This window comes from Diplotaxodon limnothrissa, linkage group LG1 (assembly GCF_057381915.1).
Source record: "Diplotaxodon limnothrissa isolate DT_005_m linkage group LG1, D_limnothrissa_male_GT1.1, whole genome shotgun sequence".
Lineage (NCBI taxonomy): Eukaryota > Metazoa > Chordata > Actinopteri > Cichliformes > Cichlidae > Diplotaxodon > Diplotaxodon limnothrissa.
In genome coordinates this window covers 3929500-3946975 of record NC_140596.1, presented here as the reverse complement: position 1 = coordinate 3946975, position 17476 = coordinate 3929500, and the positions used below count along the sequence as shown (strand labels likewise).

General features: G+C 41.2%; 3 protein-coding genes across 3 annotated transcripts; 1 reads left to right on the top strand and 2 right to left on the bottom strand.

The window, feature by feature from the left end:
• The first annotated feature begins 2211 nt into the window (after positions 1-2211).
• On the top strand, positions 2212-3062 carry agrp (agouti related neuropeptide). The gene is made up of 3 exons (XM_085351467.1): positions 2212-2350; positions 2669-2766; positions 2871-3062. The coding sequence occupies exons 1-3, from the start codon at positions 2212-2214 to the stop codon at positions 3060-3062; spliced, it is 429 nt and encodes a 142-aa protein (XP_085207593.1).
• Positions 3063-3748: 686 nt separating this feature from the next.
• Positions 3749-5942, bottom strand: LOC146639276 (chymotrypsin A-like). Its single transcript, XM_085351455.1, has 7 exons — positions 5852-5942; positions 5280-5383; positions 5113-5192; positions 4851-4929; positions 4585-4765; positions 4246-4379; positions 3749-3998 (listed from the first exon to the last, which is right to left on the bottom strand). The coding sequence occupies exons 1-7, from the start codon at positions 5901-5903 to the stop codon at positions 3837-3839; spliced, it is 792 nt and encodes a 263-aa protein (XP_085207581.1). The 5' UTR covers positions 5904-5942; the 3' UTR covers positions 3749-3836.
• An 8474-nt stretch (positions 5943-14416) lies between these two features.
• LOC146639275 (chymotrypsin A-like) lies at positions 14417-16613 on the bottom strand. The gene is made up of 7 exons (XM_085351443.1): positions 16523-16613; positions 15951-16054; positions 15784-15863; positions 15522-15600; positions 15256-15436; positions 14893-15026; positions 14417-14645 (listed from the first exon to the last, which is right to left on the bottom strand). The coding sequence occupies exons 1-7, from the start codon at positions 16572-16574 to the stop codon at positions 14484-14486; spliced, it is 792 nt and encodes a 263-aa protein (XP_085207569.1). The 5' UTR covers positions 16575-16613; the 3' UTR covers positions 14417-14483.
• Positions 16614-17476: the final 863 nt, after the last annotated feature.

Here is a 17476-nt window from a genome sequence, read left to right as displayed (position 1 = left end):
ACACGACTACTTTTACTGATTAAGGAACAAAATAAAGGCACATTGAATAAATTTACAATTTACTTTTTTTATCCACATAGTTAATTTTTTTTTTTTTTTATTTGAACTCACGCAGGCTTATCGAATCAATCGGTCCTGTTTCCTAGATCAGTTCATTTACCACTCTGGGCTGGTAAGAAAAAAGAAGACCAAATTCAGTTAAACCACTATGTGAAAACATTTCAGGCTGGACAAGAACCTAGCCTGCCTTTATATCCTCCTCTGTCATCTATTCTGCAAACAAAGGTACCAAATATCTCAAAAATAACGACAAAAAAGAACCAAAAAAATCACACCAGGGAAGAGTTTGAGCAGGGAGATCCGTACTGGGTCATCTGCCCAACGCTGAGGACCTTAGGTCTTCTCAGAGTCGAGGTGGAGCACAAATCTACTCCAACTGGGAGAAGAAGGTTTCCTGAACACACGCTTCTAAAACTGGTTCTGCAGACCTGAAGTGTCACATCTGCTGCTGCTTCTGCAGGATTACTGTGTTTCAGTAACACAGTGATTCTGTGTTCATGTGTTGCTCTCTCTGACCTCGCTCTTCCTTTTCCTTGCTGCAGATATCTCTGGCTCCAGGGCTTATCTGTCGTATCTGCGGTTACTAGCCTCTGCTTTTTTGTTTGTTTTGCCTTTCTGTTGTCTCCTTGTCTTTTTCACATTCCCCACAACTGGTTTTATTAAAGATTTCTTCTTATTAAAAGGGAGTTTTTACCTTTACCCAGGCAGTATCTGGGTTTCCCTCTGTAAAACAGCCCGCTGCCAGTCTTTCTATCTTACAAGACTAAGTACCCTGAGGTGATATTTGCTCTGATTTTGTACTAGAAAATAAAGAAAAAGATAAAATAAATAGTTTCCACATAGAAGAATATTGTGTTTTCTATTAGACACTCAACTGTCTGTCCAGTTTTTGATATATTCCTCATTTGTTTTTGTCGTATATAGATGAAAATGGACAGAAGTGACCTTTATGACATAATCACCATACTAATAGATGCCCCAACCCCCTGCTATACAGTCTCACGTATAGTTTAAATTAGCCTTAGAGCTTCCATCATGCTCCATTTGATGTATCTCTGCAAGGTCGCGGGATGATGCACATGCACAGCGGGTGCCATTCCATACCAAACCTGTGGGTCATGTGACCTTCTTCCTGTCCAGGGGTCTTTAAATTGCCCCTCGTCATCTCAGAGAGTCACAGTGAAGAGTCACAGCAACAGGTGAGTCACATCTCCGTCTGGTTCTCTTCTGATTCAGTTTATGTAGGAAGTAAATAAGATTTTATTTATGATTAAAACTGAAGTTTTATTTAAGCCTTCTGGTGTATTAGTGACAATAACAGGAATATTATGCTGTAAAAGAGATTTTTCCAGGGATACAATTTTGTTGTAGAAATAAACATCCACAGTTATCTTTTTATTATTACAGTTGTGTTTTTGATAATTTAAAAAATAAGTTTAATAAAAAGTCAAATTCAGCAGTGTAAAATTATTTTAATAAAACAAAGTGGAACTATGCAGCCTAGTACTAAATGTCCTTTGCACCACTAATGAAACCCAGCAGGAATGATTTTGTTTTTAGCTGCTGACGAGCTTCACTGTGGATGTAAATGACAACGTGCTTAATGAGAATCTCTCCTTGCTTTATGCATGACTTGTTTTCATCATACAGGAAAGTGATTAAAACCAGTGCTGTGGGTTATTGCTAAGGAAGAAAGGGAGATGTAATTTAATATTTTACGGAACAATATTTAATTTGTTTTCCTCCAAGGTTTGCAATCTGCTCAGTGTGGAAATTTCAACAGATTTGGTTATGCATAAGAATAATACTCTGCTGGTTCTAATCTGAAAAAAGAAACACCTGGTGCTGAAATTTATAACTAACATACTCAAACTTATGTGCTGAAAATAAAGAGAAATTCACAAACCAGCAGGTTAGTTTATTTCACGTGGGATCAGATCATATCTGTTATCAAACTTACTCCAACAAGCTCCAAATCCAAAACTTGTTTGGTAGAAAATTTCACACATGTTAGTTGTCTTTGTATCAACTAATGAAGGTTTTTGAATGTCTGTGTCTGTTTTCCTCCTTCAGAGACTCTTGTTGGAGAAACTGAGGATTGTGGGAGTTGTGGTGCAGGTTTTTCTTCTTCTTTTGTCTGCCAGCAGCAGGATGTTTGGCACTGTGCTGCTCTGCTGTTGGTCCTTCGGTCTGCTGCCGCTCGCCTCCTCGCTGGTTCATGGAAACTTACCGCTCGATGAAGGTCCTGTCGCTGGACGTCGCACTGAAACCTCCTTCCTATCTGAAATCGGTCAGTAACATCTCTTCATTCAGAGAGCTCCAACCACTGTCTCTCCAACACACCACGGTTGGCAGGATTAATCCGTTTAACAGTGGAAGCATGAATATTTATAGATAGAAAAAGTAGACCTCTGAACATATAGTTTTCTATTTTGTCCCTATTTTTTTTGTTTTACATCACATCTAGTAAGCCCAATCTTTTACATTTGACTGCAGTTATTTTGAAGTATTTTGAAATTGATTTTTCACATTCAGCAGATTAAACACAATGGATTACGGTAAGCAAAAAAAATGCAAAATACATTCTGCTGTGTTTTCTGATTTGCAGAAAGAAGTCAAGTACCTGACCGCATGCACGAGCCTGCCCTCCTCCCTGTGGACTCTGTAGAAGATCATTTTTTGATGGATACAGGCTCCTATGATGAGGTGCAGCATTTAAACCAGCAGTTTACTCTTTACCTCGTGACTCCCTGTTAACAGGTTTACCTTAACAAAGTGAATTCATCTGCTTGCTGCGTTTATGTTTGCAGGACACGTCTGCAGCCTTACAGCTGCAGGGTCGGGCCATGCGTTCACCTCGTCGCTGCATCCCTCACCAGCAGTCCTGTTTGGGCTACCCGCTTCCCTGTTGTGATCCCTGTGACACCTGCTACTGCCGCTTCTTCAACGCCATCTGCTACTGCCGCCGAGTTGGCCACGTGTGCCCCCCAAGACGCACCTGATAACAAGCTGCTGTGATGAGGAGCGAAGGCAGAGACTCATACAGCAAATATGATCTGTGATCTTTTTGTTTTGTGTCGCATTAAATGTGCTGTAATAAATAACTGATGAGGACAGTGTGTGTAATCATATCAGTGTAACCTGAAGATGTGAAAACACATCTCTATATATCTATCTATATATGTATATATATAGATAGATATATTATATATGTGTGTGTGTGTAGATGCATATGAATTACTGAATGAAGAAAGACAAAGAAATCTATGTGTGGATTGTGCTTTAATCTTGTAAGGAAGTCAAAAAGTGATGCCCACAATCATAACTCTTAACTATATCTCATTCATATTAACGTGTGTTTCTTTATCAATTAAGGAGCATAAAATATTTGGTTTTTTACCATAAAAAATAGTTTTTATTCACTGCTTCTAGTATTTATGTATAGCTAGGCCAACCTGATCCTGGTGCTGCTAAACACCAGGCAAGTCCAACGTAATAAAACTCTTCTGGAGTTCACCACACTTCATTCACCGAATGCTCGATGTCTTAAAATGAATTTCTACAGAAGAGTTTATGTTGGGTCATTTGTCCATTTTTGTCAATGAATACATTAATAATGTTTCTTTAATAGTTGTGATAATTTGTCTGGTCACATAATAAAAATATGAAGATGAATATTAAGGAGAAAAAGATACGTTCTCGAGCAGGTCATTTTCATTGTTTCTGTGTTTTATTGAGGACTAGCTTGGTGCTGAAACCTCTCATATGTGACATGCTCAGTTGGCAGCGATGGTCTGGTCGATCCAGGCACGCAGCTTGGTGACACGGGCATAGACTCCAGGAGTGGAGGTAGAGCAAGTTGAGCTTCCCCAGGACACAATACCAACCAGAGTCCAGGCTCCAGATTTCTCACAGACCAGAGGACCACCAGAGTCACCCTGAGAAATAAGAATAAATAAGACATTATAAAAAGCTAAATGGTAAATGGACTGGTTTTCTACATTATCTGAGCACTCAAAGCACTTTACACAACTTGCCTCATTCACCCATTCGGCCACACCCTTTTGTCAATGCTCTTTTGATGCATCGGAGCGCAGCTTTGTATGTTGCCGAAGGATATTTGGCATGCAGACTTTAGCAACCAGGGCTCAAATTGTAATTGTAATTGATGGAGGTCCCACTCACCATGCAGGAGGAGACTCCGGAGGCTCCAGCGCAGATCATCAGATCAGTGACTTGGCTGCCCCAGTAAGACTGGCAGTTAGTGTTGGTCAGCAGGGGCAGGGCAGCCTGCTGCAGACGGGGTGGTGTGTTGGCAGCTGCAACACACACACAAACACATCAGACATTAGAGACTTTTTTATCATGCTCTATCATTCCTCGTGTTTTAGCACAACTGTTAAAGCTCCACCTGGTGGTCTCATTACAGTCCAAACCCACGTATATGTCTATCTAATAATTGTTTAACCGATCAGTGTCTACGAGGACATAATAACAAAGAATAACAGGTGGGTGAGCTCTTACCGTTGTAGCGGGTCAGACCCCAGCCAGTGGTCACACACTTCAAGCCTCCGGGGAAGTTGTCGGAAGTCTCGGCCACACAAACTGGGGAAACACGTGTGCCCAGTTGGGCAGGGGTGGCCAGCTTGATGAGTGTGATGTCGTTGTTGATGGTGTAACTGTTGTAGTTGGGGTGCCTGAACACCTGTTGGGAAGTGACATCGTTATGAGCGGCCAACAAACCCTGACATGTAGCTATGCGATGAAAGCTGATGCAGTGTTTCACCCACCTTGCCGGGAGCCAGGGTCTGGATGTTCTCGGCACTGGAGGAACGGTTGTGCTCTCCGAGGATCACACGGTGGGAGGTCCTGCACAGAAAAGAACAGAAGCATGTGGGCATTTCTGAGATCACCACATTACCTGAAAACTGTTTTTACTTAGTTTTATTCTACCCCAGATACACAGCAATGCCCTCTAAACAAGGATTCTCCTCATCAAACATGACTCTACGTCTTAATTGGAGTTTTCAGTCAAAACCAGCTTAAAGTTACCTGATGGTGCAGTGAGCAGCTGTCACCACCCAGTTCTCATTGATGAGAGAACCACCACAGAAATGGAAGCCGGTGTAGTCCTGTTACAGCAAAATGAACATCAATGGTTAGACATTTCCATCTGATTGTGTGGTGAGCTGTGACAGCGTCTTTGTTTCTTCATTTACCTGGAGGGACACCTGCCAGGGCCAGGAGTGAGGCACTGCCTCCTCACCGTTCACAATGCGGGCGTAACCGGTGATGACAGGACGGATGGCGGGAACTCCGCACCCTGGTGACATCAGAACATCAGGATTATGCCATTAATGAAAATAAAATTAATGTAACTGTCACATTGGCACTAACTGTAAAATTAAACAAATGTTTCTCTCTAATGCTGATCTGCTTAAAACATAATGACACATATACGCCACACAGATCTCTCAGCTGGACCAGATTGTTTAATCCACAATCTGAGAGCTACTTTTCCACAGTTAAAGTTTTATTGTATTTTCATATCATGTTGCATTATGTGATTAAACTGATATAACGCTTTGATTTCCCCATTCTTGAACATTTTTTTTATACCGTCTTCTACTTTTTCTTTCGTCGCATGTAATTCTTAACGTAAGTCAATAAACGAGTCATTAAAATGGAAAAAAAGGAGAATAAATTACAATATATCCGTCACTGCTTCGAAAAAAGACAATTTACAACATGCTTCACCCAATGAGCTATAACCTTAAAGAGTTTGTCTCACCGTAGGCGGTGCCAATGAAGGCGAGGCAGGAGAGGATCCACAGGAAGGCCATGGCTAGATCATGTCAGGGCAACCTATTGGAGGAGCTTTTATACAGCAGCAGTGTGATGTGATTGGATGGAACCAGGGTGGTTACATCTTATCTGGACAGTGGGAGTTTTAACAGGTGATGCTGACAAAGAGCTAAGTTTGATTTTCCAATGTGAGGGACCATGACATTTACACGTGCAGCTGATTCACTGTCAAGGAGTGAAAGAACTCCTTGACTGAGGCTAAAAATAAAGATTTACATCACCATTGACTAATCTTTTATTTTATATATATAAAAAAAAAAAAAAACACCCAGCACGCCCCTGCGGGCGGTTTATCCTTCAAGCTCGGGTCCTCTACCAGAGGCCTGGGAGCTTGAGGGTCCTGCGCAGTATCTTAGCTGTTCCCAGGACTGCGCTCTTCTGGACAGAGATCTCCGATGTTATTCCCGGGATCTGCTGGAGCCACTCGCCTAGCTTGGGAGTCACCGCACCTAGTGCTCCGATTACCACGGGGACCACCGTTACCTTCACCCTCCACATCCTCTCCAGCTCTTCTCTGAGCCCTTGGTATTTCTCCAGCTTCTCGTGTTCCTTCTTCCTGATATTGCTGTCATTCGGAACCGCTACATCGATCACTACGGCCGTCTTCTTCTGTTTGTCTACCACCACTATGTCCGGTTGGTTAGCCACCACCATTTTGTCCGTCTGTATCTGGAAGTCCCACAGGATCTTAGCTCGGTCATTCTCCACCACCCTTGGGGGCATCTCCCATTTTGACCTCGGGACTTCCAGGTTATACTCGGCACAGATGTTCCTGTACACTATGCCGGCCACTTGGTTATGGCGTTCCATGTATGCCTTGCCTGCTAGCATCTTGCACCCTGCTGTTATGTGCTGGATTGTCTCTGGGGCATCTTTACACAGCCTGCACCTGGGGTCTTGCCTGGTGTGATAGACCCCAGCCTCTATGGATCTTGTGCTCAGAGCTTGTTCTTGTGCTGCCATGATTAGTGCCTCTGTGCTGTCTTTCAGTCCAGCTTTGTCCAGCCACTGGTAGGATTTCTGGATATCAGCCACCTCCTCTATCTGCCGGTGGTACATACCGTGCAGGGGCCTGTCCTTCCATGATGGTTCCTCGTCTCCCTCCTCTTTCTTGGGTTTCTGCTGCCTATATATATATATATATATATATATATATATATATATATATATATATATATATATATATATATATATATATATATATATATATATATATATATATATATATATATATATATATATATATATATGATGTAACTGACAGTGTGCTTAATGAAAACATCTACTGTGTGTTATTGCTAAGAAAGAAAGGGAGATGTATTTAAATATTTTACTGAACAATATTTAATTTGTTTTTTTCTCCAAGGTTTAGACTTTGAAATAATCCTTCTTTATTTAGAGTGGAAATTTCAACAGATGTTACCCACTTCAGTTATACATAAGAATAATAATTTGTTGGTTCTTATCTGAGGGAGAAAAAAAACACCTGGTGCTGAAATTTATAACTAACATACTCAAACTTATGTGCTGAAAATAAAGAGAAATTCACAAACCAGCAGGTTAGTTTATTTCACGTGGGATCAGATCATATCTGTTATCAAACTTATTCCAACAAGCTCCAAATCCAAATCTTGTTTGGTAGAAAATTTCACACATGTTAGTTGTCTTTGTATCAACTAATGAAGGTTTTTGAATGCAGAGAATGAATAAAAAATGTGACTTGGAAGTTTTGGCGTTCCCCCTCTTTCAGGTAAACTGAAGGCTGTGTCTGTTTCCTCCTTTCAGAGACTCTTGTTGGAGAAACTGAGGATTGTGGGAGTTGTGGTGCAGGTTTTTCTTCTTCTTTTGTCTGCCAGCAGCAGGATGTTTGGCACTGTGCTGCTCTGCTGTTGGTCCTTCGGTCTGCTGCCGCTCGCCTCCTCGCTGGTTCATGGAAACTTACCGCTTGACAAAGGTCCTGTCAATGTTTTGAAAAAACAATGTTGGACTCTTTAGTTTTCTCTTGTTCCATCCCCAATCAGACCTGGAGCGACATGTTTAGCCGCATGTTCTCCTTAAATTGCTGGCTTAGTGGTGTCCATAAAACGATGTGGGCTTTATAGATAATTGCAAAACTTTCTGGAGAAAACCTGGTCTTGTTAGGAAAGACAGCATCCATCACACTTTGGATGGAGCAGCTCTCATTTATAAAAATCTGGCCAAAGTTATTAAATCCCCCAAAATGTGACTATTCAGAGTTGGGACCAGGAAGCAGAGTTACAGTCTTACATGTTCTCTGCAGCCTTTCTCCTCCTGTTATCCCCCTAAAATCCCATCCCCTTAGAAACTGTGTCAGCTCCCAAACACCAAAAAGCAAACTCGAAATTTGCAAGATAAACATGAAAAATTACAAAGAAAGACTAATACAGTATCCACATCTGCACCACAGAGTAAAACAGTGAGATGTGGAATATAAAACATTAGGTCTCTCTCTTCCAAGTCTCTGGTAGTACATGACTTTTTCAGTTTTTCAGTTCAATTCAATTTTATTTATACAGCACTAAATCACAACAACAGTCGCCTCAAATTGCTTTATATTGTAAAGCAGACCCTACAATAATATACAGAGAAAAACCCAACAATCATATGACCCCCTATGAGCAAGCACTTTGGTGACAGTGGGAAGGAAAAACTCCCTTTTAACAGGAAGAAACCTCAAGGAGAACCAGGCTCAGGGAGGGGCGGGGCCATCTGCTGTGATTGGCTGGGGTGAGAGAAGGAAGACAGGATAAAGACATGCTGTGGAAGAGAGACAGAGGTTAATAACAGATATGATTCAATGCAGAGAGGTCTGTTAACACATAGTGAGTGAGAAAGGTGACTGGAAAGGAAAAACTCAATGTATCATGGGAATCCCCGGCAGCCTACGTCTATTGCAGCCTGAAGGGGCCTGAAAACTGAAGGCTCTCCCTCCCATTCTACTTTTAAATACTCTAGGAACAACAAGTAGGCCTGCAGTGTGAGAGCGAAGTGCTCTAATAGGGTGATATGGTACTACAAGGTCATTACGATAAGATGGGGCCTGATTATTTAAGACCTTGTATGTGAGGAGCAGGATTTTGAATTCTGGATTTAACAGGAAGCCAAAACAGGAGAAATCTGCTCTCTCTTTCTAGTCCCTGTCAGGACTCTTGCTGCAGCATTTTGGATTAGCTGAAGGCTTTTCATTGAGCTTTTAGGACTTCCTGATAATAATGAATTACAGTCGTCCAGCCTGGAAGTAATAAATGCATGAACTAGTTTTTCAGCATCACTCTGAGACAGGATATTTCTAACTTTAGAGATGTTGCACAAATGGAAGAAAGCAGTCTTCTTTTTTTTAATTGTTTATTTTATTTTCATTTACTGAACACGGGACAGACTTGACTGGGGAAAAGAAAAGGGAGAAAGAAAGAGGGAAAGAAAAAGAGCAGGGAAGAGGAATGGTGATAAAGGGCAAAAACCAACAAAACAAACAGACAAAAAATACAGATATCAATCACCTGGATCACCTGTTGAGAAAGAAAAAAGAGAAAACAAGCAAAGAAAAAGAGAGCAATACAATAAACAACATCATGATGATATATGGGAATATAACAGTAAATACTAAATATTAGACATTATTGTGCAGCACATAAGATCGACAGTGCACAGTGTGCTTTGAGGTAGGAGCCAAAAAGGGTGTAGTTTGTGTGTGAGCACCCGTGTGTACACCTGTGAGCATGAGCGTGCTTGTATTTAAAAGGTTCCTTCATGTAATGATCTGCTAGAGGGTGTGGGGGGCCACAGCCCCGTCCTCCAGGGCATGAAGCAGGTATGGAGGAGATCCAGGCTCCAGATATCCAGAGGCCCAAAGAGCAAAGGAGACCAAGGAAGACAAGCAGCCACCGGGAGTGAGCTGGTGCGTACCTGGACGCCCATCCCCGGACACAAAGAACCACCAATGCACTGATGTCTGAGGGCGGGGGGAGATAGGCCTCCATGGAGGGCCTGAGATGTCCCCAGAGAGGTGGCGTCTGATACCCAACCTGACATATAGACACAAACAAACAGGCACACACAGATACAAACATCCATTCCCACCTTCCTGCTCTCATATGCAAGTCTTACATACTTGTTTAATATGTGCGTTGAAGGACATGTCCTGGTCAAAAATGACTCCAAGGTTCCTCACAGCGTTACTGGAGGCCAAGGTAATGCCATCCAGAGTAAGAATCTGCTTAGATACCATATTTCTAAGCTTTTCAGGGCCGAGTACAATAACCTCAGTTTGATCTGAATTAAGAAGCAGAAAGTTAGCGGCCATCCAGGTCTTTATGTCTTTAAGACATTCCTGCAGTTTAACTAATTGGTGTGTGTTATCTGGCTTCATGGACAGATAGAGCTGGGTGTCATCTGCATAGCAGTGTAAATGTATGCTATGTCTTCTAATGATGCTGCCTAAGGGAAGCATGTATAATGTAAACAGAATTGGTCCTAGCACTGAACCCTGTGGAACTCCATAATTAACCTCAGTGTGTGAAGAGGACTCTCCATTTACATGAACAAACTGGAGTCTATTAGATAGATATGATACAAACCACTGCAGTGCAGTACCTGTAATACCTACAGCATGTTCTAATCGCTCTAATAGGATATTATGGTCGACAGTATCGAACGCTGCACTGAGGTCTAGCAGGACAAGCACAGAGATGAGTCCACTGTCAGAGGTCATAAGAAGATCATTTGTAACCTTCACTAAAGCTGTTTCTGTGCTGTGATGAGCTCTGAAACCTGACTGAAACTCTTCAAATAAGCCTCTGCAGATGATCTGTTAGCTGTTTGACAACTACTCTTTCAAGGATGTTTGATATGAAAGGAAGGTTGGAGATTGGCCTATAATTAGCTAAGACTGCTGGGTCTAGAGATGCTTTTTGAGTAAAGGTTTAACTACAGCCAGCTTGAAGGCCTGTGGTACATAGCTGATTATTAGAGATAGGTTGATCATATTTAAGATCGAAGAATTAATTAATGGCAGGACTTCTTTGAGCAGTTTTGTAGGAATGGGGTCTAAAAGACACGTTGATGGTTTGGAGGAAGTAATTATTGAAGTTAACTCAGAAAGATCAATTGGAGAAAAAGAGTCTAAATGAATATCAATGGTACTAAGAGTAACTGTAGATAATATGACATCTGTGGGATGGTTATTGGTAATTTTTTCTCTAATGACTAAAATTTTATTTGTGAAGAAGTTCATGAAGTCATTACTAGGCAAGGCAAGGCAAGTTTATTTGTATAGCACAATTCAACAACAAGGTGATTCAAAGTGCTTTACAGAGACATTAGAAACAAGAACAAATAAAAAGCATGATTTAAAATTGAATAAAACAAGCAAATAAACTAACTAACTAATTAACAAACAAACAAACAACAGTATATAAAATCAAAACAGATAAAATCAGAACAGTAGATAAAATCAGTAGTTAAATGTAAGTTTTGAAATTTAAGCTTAAAGTGTGGATTTGGTGCTTTATTCAAATGCAGCTGAGAACAGGTGAGTCTTCAACCTGGATTTAAATAAACTGAGTGTTTCAGCTGATCTGAGGCTTTCTGGGAGTTTGTTCCAGATATAAGGAGCATAAAAGCTGAATGCAGCTTCTCCGTGTCTGGTTCTGACTCTGGGAACTGATAAAAGACCGGATCCAGATGACCTGAGGGATCTGGATGGTTCATACTGGGTCAGGAGGTCATTGATGTATTTTGGTCCTAAACCATTCAGAGCTTTATAGGCCAGCATCAGAACTTTAAAGTCTATCCTCTGACGGACAGGCAGCCAGTGTAAGGACCTCAGAGCTGGACTGATGTGGTCCACTTTTTTGGTCTTAGTGAGGACTCGAGCAGCAGAGTTCTGAATGAGCTGTAGTTGTCTGACTGATTTTTTAGGTAGACCTGTAAAGATGCTGTTACAGTAATCAAGCCTACTAAAGATGAATGCATGGACTAGTTTTTCCAGGTCCTGTTGAGACATCAGATCTTTTATCCTTGATATATTCTTGAGGTGATAGTAAGCTGACTTTGTTATTGTCTTAATGTGTTTTTCTAAGTTTAGGTCTGCATCCATCACTACACCCAAATTTCTCGCCTGGTTTGTGGTTTTTAGATGTATAGATTGAAGTTCTCTGGTGACCTGTAATCGTTTTTCTTTGGCGCCAAAGACTATTACCTCAGTTTTGTTTTTGTTTAGCTGGAGAAAATTGTGGCACAACCAGTCATTGATTTCCTCAATGCATTTACCAAGAGCCTGTACAGGGCCTCGGTCTCCTGGTGACATTGTGATATATATTTGTGTGTCATCTGCATAGCTGTGATAGTTTATTTTGTTGTTGTTTATAATCTGTGCCAGTGGGAGCATGTAGATGTTAAACAGAAGGGGTCCCAAGATGGAACCTTGAGGAACTCCACATGTGATACTTGTCTGCTCAGATGTGAAGTTACCTATTGATACAAAGTATTTCCTGTTTTCTACGTATGTTTTGAACCAGTTTAGTACAGTTCCTGAAAGACCTGTCCAGTTCTCCAGTCGTTTGAGTAATATGTTGTGGTCAACTGTATCAAATGCTGCACTGAGATCCAGTAAAACTAGGACTGACATTTTTCCACTGTCTGTATTCAGACATATGTCATTAAACACTTTGGTCAGAGCGGTTTCAGTGCTGTGGTTCTGTCTAAAACCTGACTGGAAGGCATCGTAGCAATTATTCTGTTTTAAGAAGTAACTGAGCTGTTGGGAAACTGCTTTTTCAATGATCTTACTTAAAAACGGGAGATTTGAGATCGGCCTGTAGTTGTTCATTTGTGTCTTGTCAAGATTGTCCTTTTTCAGTATAGGTTTGATTACAGCAGTTTTTAGTGATTCTGGAAACACACCTGATAATAAAGAAAAGTTGACGATCTGTAACAGGTTTGACTCTAAAGTCTTTGAGACCTTTTTGAAAAAACTTGTTGGCAAAAACTAGTTAACGTTAAAGGGATGGTTGGCTCAACAGAGCTCTGACTGTTTGTCAGCCTGGCCACAGTGCTGAAGAGAAACCTGGGGTTGTTCTTATTTTCTTCAATCAGTGATGAGCCACTTAATAATTGATCAACAAATCGATGAACTCTGCCTTACAGAAACCTGGTTACAGCAGGATGATTATGTTAGTTTAAATGAATAAACCCCCCACGAGTCATACTAACTGTCATAAACCTCAAAGCACAGAGGTGGCAGCAATATTCCTGACCAGCTTATTAATCAACCAAAGACCAAGACAGACATTCAATTCATTTGAAAGTCTGATGCTCAGCCCTGTCCACCCCAGCTGGAAAACTCAGAAACCAGTCTGTGATTATCTATCGTCCACCTCGGCCTTACTCAGAGTTTCTGTCTGACTTCTCAGACTTTTCATCTGATTTAGTGCTCAGCTCAGATACAATAATCAATGTGGGTGATTTTAACATCTTCTTCTAACATATAGTATAGAAACTGAACATTTAGTGGTGTTTCCTGAAAACCCTCTCTTGTCTGAACATTTCCTGATAACGCTGGTTTTTATATAACAGTTTATATAATAAAAACCTGCTACCACCGCCGAGTTGGCCCCGTGTGCCCACCAAGAGGCACCTGATAACAAGCTGCTGTGATTAGAAGCGAAGGCAGAAACTTGCACAGCAAATACGATCTGTGATGTTTTTGTTCCGTGTTGCATTAAATGTGCTGTCATAAATAACTGATGAGGACATGTTGGAATAGGTAGGGAGGAGTTGTCTTTCCTTTCCTCACAGGGAGATGTCCACTCCTGGAGATGTAAGATGAGCCAAGGGCTGGACTACGTCGCAAATAAGGGAGAAGCCAAGTCTAAACAGTGGCTACGCCTCAACTTTTTAACCAGTCATATTAGAATTCTGTTTGTGTGTCTCATAATAAAAGTGCTTGCTGCTTGTGTGCAGTGGCCTTTCTATGTCTGGACAGAAGGAGGTCTGTGGCGCCTTGTAAAATTAACTTGAAACTTGTAATTAACTAATTACATTAACTAACTGTGTAATACATTTTGAAAACGTATACTTTGAGTTTATTTGTCTTTTCTCAAAAAGAAAAATAACCCAACAGTGTGTGTAATCTGCTCAGTGTAACCCGAAGATGTATTTATACGTGAATCACTGAATTAAGAAGGACAAAGACCATAAAAAAGTTTTGCTTTTCTCCTGAACACAAAGGGTTAGAATTATCACTACTAATGACTTAGGTGCATTTTAAACTGAGCCAGACTATTTGTTATTCGCTGCTTCCAGGATTTATGTATGGCTAGGCCAACCTGATTCTGGCACTGAGGAACACCAGACAAGTCCAACGTGACAAAACTCTTCTCGAGTTCAACACATTTCATTCACCAAATGCTCGATGTCTCAAATGAAAATGAATAACAGGAGAAAATGACACCTTCACGAGTAGGTCAGAGTTTTTCAGATTTTCTGTGTTTTATTGAGGACTAGCTTGGTGCTGAAACCTCTCATATGTGACATGCTCAGTTGGCAGCGATGGTCTGGTCGATCCAGGCACGCAGCTTGGTGACACGGGCATAGACTGCAGGAGTGGAGGTAGAGCAAGTTGAGCTTCCCCAGGACACAATACCAACCAGAGTCCAGGCTCCAGATTTCTCACAGACCAGAGGACCACCAGAGTCACCCTGAGAAATAAGAATAAATAAGACATTATAAAAAGCTAAATGGTAAATGGACTGGTTTTCTACATTATCTGAGCACTCAAAGCACTTTACACAACTTGCCTCATTCACCCATTCGGCCACACCCTTTTGTCAATGCTCTTTTGATGCATCGGAGCGCAGCTTTGTATGTTGCCGAAGGATATTTAGCATGCAGACTTTAGCAACCAGGGCTCAAATTGTAATTGTAATTGATGGAGGTCCCACTCACCATGCAGGAGGAGACTCCGGAGGCTCCAGCGCAGATCATCAGATCAGTGACTTGGCTGCCCCAGTAAGACTGGCAGTTAGTGTTGGTCAGCAGGGGCAGGGCAGCCTGCTGCAGACGGGGTGGTGTGTTGGCAGCTGCAACACACACACAAACACATCAGACATTAGAGACTTTTTTATCATGCTCTATCATTCCTCGTGTTTTAGCACAACTGTTAAAGCTCCACCTGGTGGTCTCATTACAGTCCAAACCCACTTACGGTATATGTGATTGTTTGGAATGAATCCCTATCTAATAATTGTTTAACCGATCAGTGTCTACGAGGACATAATAACAAAGAATAACAGGTGGGTGAGCTCTTACCGTTGTAGCGGGTCAGACCCCAGCCAGTGGTCACACACTTCAAGCCTCCAGGGAAGTTGTCGGAAGTCTCGGCCACACAAACTGGGGAAACACGTGTGCCCAGTTGGGCAGGGGTGGCCAGCTTGATGAGTGTGATGTCGTTGTTGATGGTGTAACTGTTGTAGTTGGGGTGCCTGAACACCTGTTGGGAAGTGACATCGTTATGAGCGGCCAACAAACCCTGACATGTGGCTATGCGATGAAAGCTGATGCAGTGTTTCACCCACCTTGCCGGGAGCCAGGGTCTGGATGTTCTCGGCACTGGAGGAACGGTCGTGCTCTCCGAGGATCACACGGTGGGAGGTCCTGCACAGAAAAGAACAGAAGCATGTGGGCATTTCTGAGATCACCACATTACCTGAAAACTGTTTTTACTTAGTTTTATTCTACCCCAGATACACAGCAATGCCCTCTAAACAAGGATTCTCCTCATCAAACATGACTCTACGTCTTAATTGGAGTTTTCAGTCAAAACCAGCTTAAAGTTACCTGATGGTGCAGTGAGCAGCTGTCACCACCCAGTTCTCATTGATGAGAGAACCACCACAGAAATGGAAGCCGGTGTAGTCCTGTTACAGCAAAATGAACATCAACGGTTAGACATTTCCATCTGATTGTGTGGTGAGCTGTGACAGCGTCTTTGTTTCTTCATTTACCTGGAGGGACACCTGCCAGGGCCAGGAGTGAGGCACTGCCTCCTCACCGTTCACAATGCGGGCGTAACCGGTGATGACAGGACGGATGGCGGGAACTCCGCACCCTGGTGACATCAGAACATCAGGATTATGCCATTAATGAAAATAAAATTAATGTAACTGTAACATTGGCACTAACTGTAAAATTAAACAAATGTTTCTCTCTAATGCTGATCTGCTTAAAACATAATGACACATATACGCCACACAGATCTCTCAGCTGGACCAGATTGTTTAATCCACAATCTGAGAGCTACTTTTCCACAGTTAAAGTTTTATTGTATTTTCATATCATGTTGCATTATGTGATTAAACTGATATAACGCTTTGATTTCCCCATTCTTGAACATTTTTTTTATACCGTCTTCTACTTTTTCTTTCTTCGCATGTAATTCTTAACGTAAGTCAATAAACGAGTCATTAAAATGGAAAAAAAGGAGAATAAATTACAATATATCCGTCACTGCTTCGAAAAAAGACAATTTACAACATGCTTCACCCAATGAGCTATAACCTTAAAGAGTTTGTCTCACCGTAGGCGGTGCCAATGAAGGCGAGGCAGGAGAGGATCCACAGGAAGGCCATGGCTAGATCATGTCAGGGCAACCTATTGGAGGAGCTTTTATACAGCAGCAGTGTGATGTGATTGGATGGAACCAGGGTGGTTACATCTTATCTGGACAGTGGGAGTTTTAACAGGTGATGCTGACAAAGAGCTAAGTTTGATTTTCCAATGTGAGGGACCATGACATTTACACGTGCAGCTGATTCACTGTAAAGGAGTGAAAGAACTCCTTGACTGAGGCTAAAAATAAAGATTTACATCGCCATTGACTAATCTTTTATTTTATATATATATATATATATATATATATATATATATATATATATATATATGATGTAACTGACAGTGTGCTTAATGAAAACATCTACTGTGTGTTATTGCTAAGAAAGAAAGGGAGATGTATTTAAATATTTTACTGAACAATATTTAATTTGTTTTTTTCTCCAAGGTTTAGACTTTGAAATAATCCTTCTTTATTTAGAGTGGAAATTTCAACAGATGTTACCCACTTCAGTTATACATAAGAATAATAATTTGTTGGTTCTTATCTGAGGGAGAAAAAAAACACCTGGTGCTGAAATTTATAACTAACATACTCAAACTTATGTGCTGAAAATAAAGAGAAATTCACAAACCAGCAGGTTAGTTTATTTCACGTGGGATCAGATCATATCTGTTATCAAACTTATTCCAACAAGCTCCAAATCCAAATCTTGTTTGGTAGAAAATTTCACACATGTTAGTTGTCTTTGTATCAACTAATGAAGGTTTTTGAATGCAGAGAATGAATAAAAAATGTGACTTGGAAGTTTTGGCGTTCCCCCTCTTTCAGGTAAACTGAAGGCTGTGTCTGTTTCCTCCTTTCAGAGACTCTTGTTGGAGAAACTGAGGATTGTGGGAGTTGTGGTGCAGGTTTTTCTTC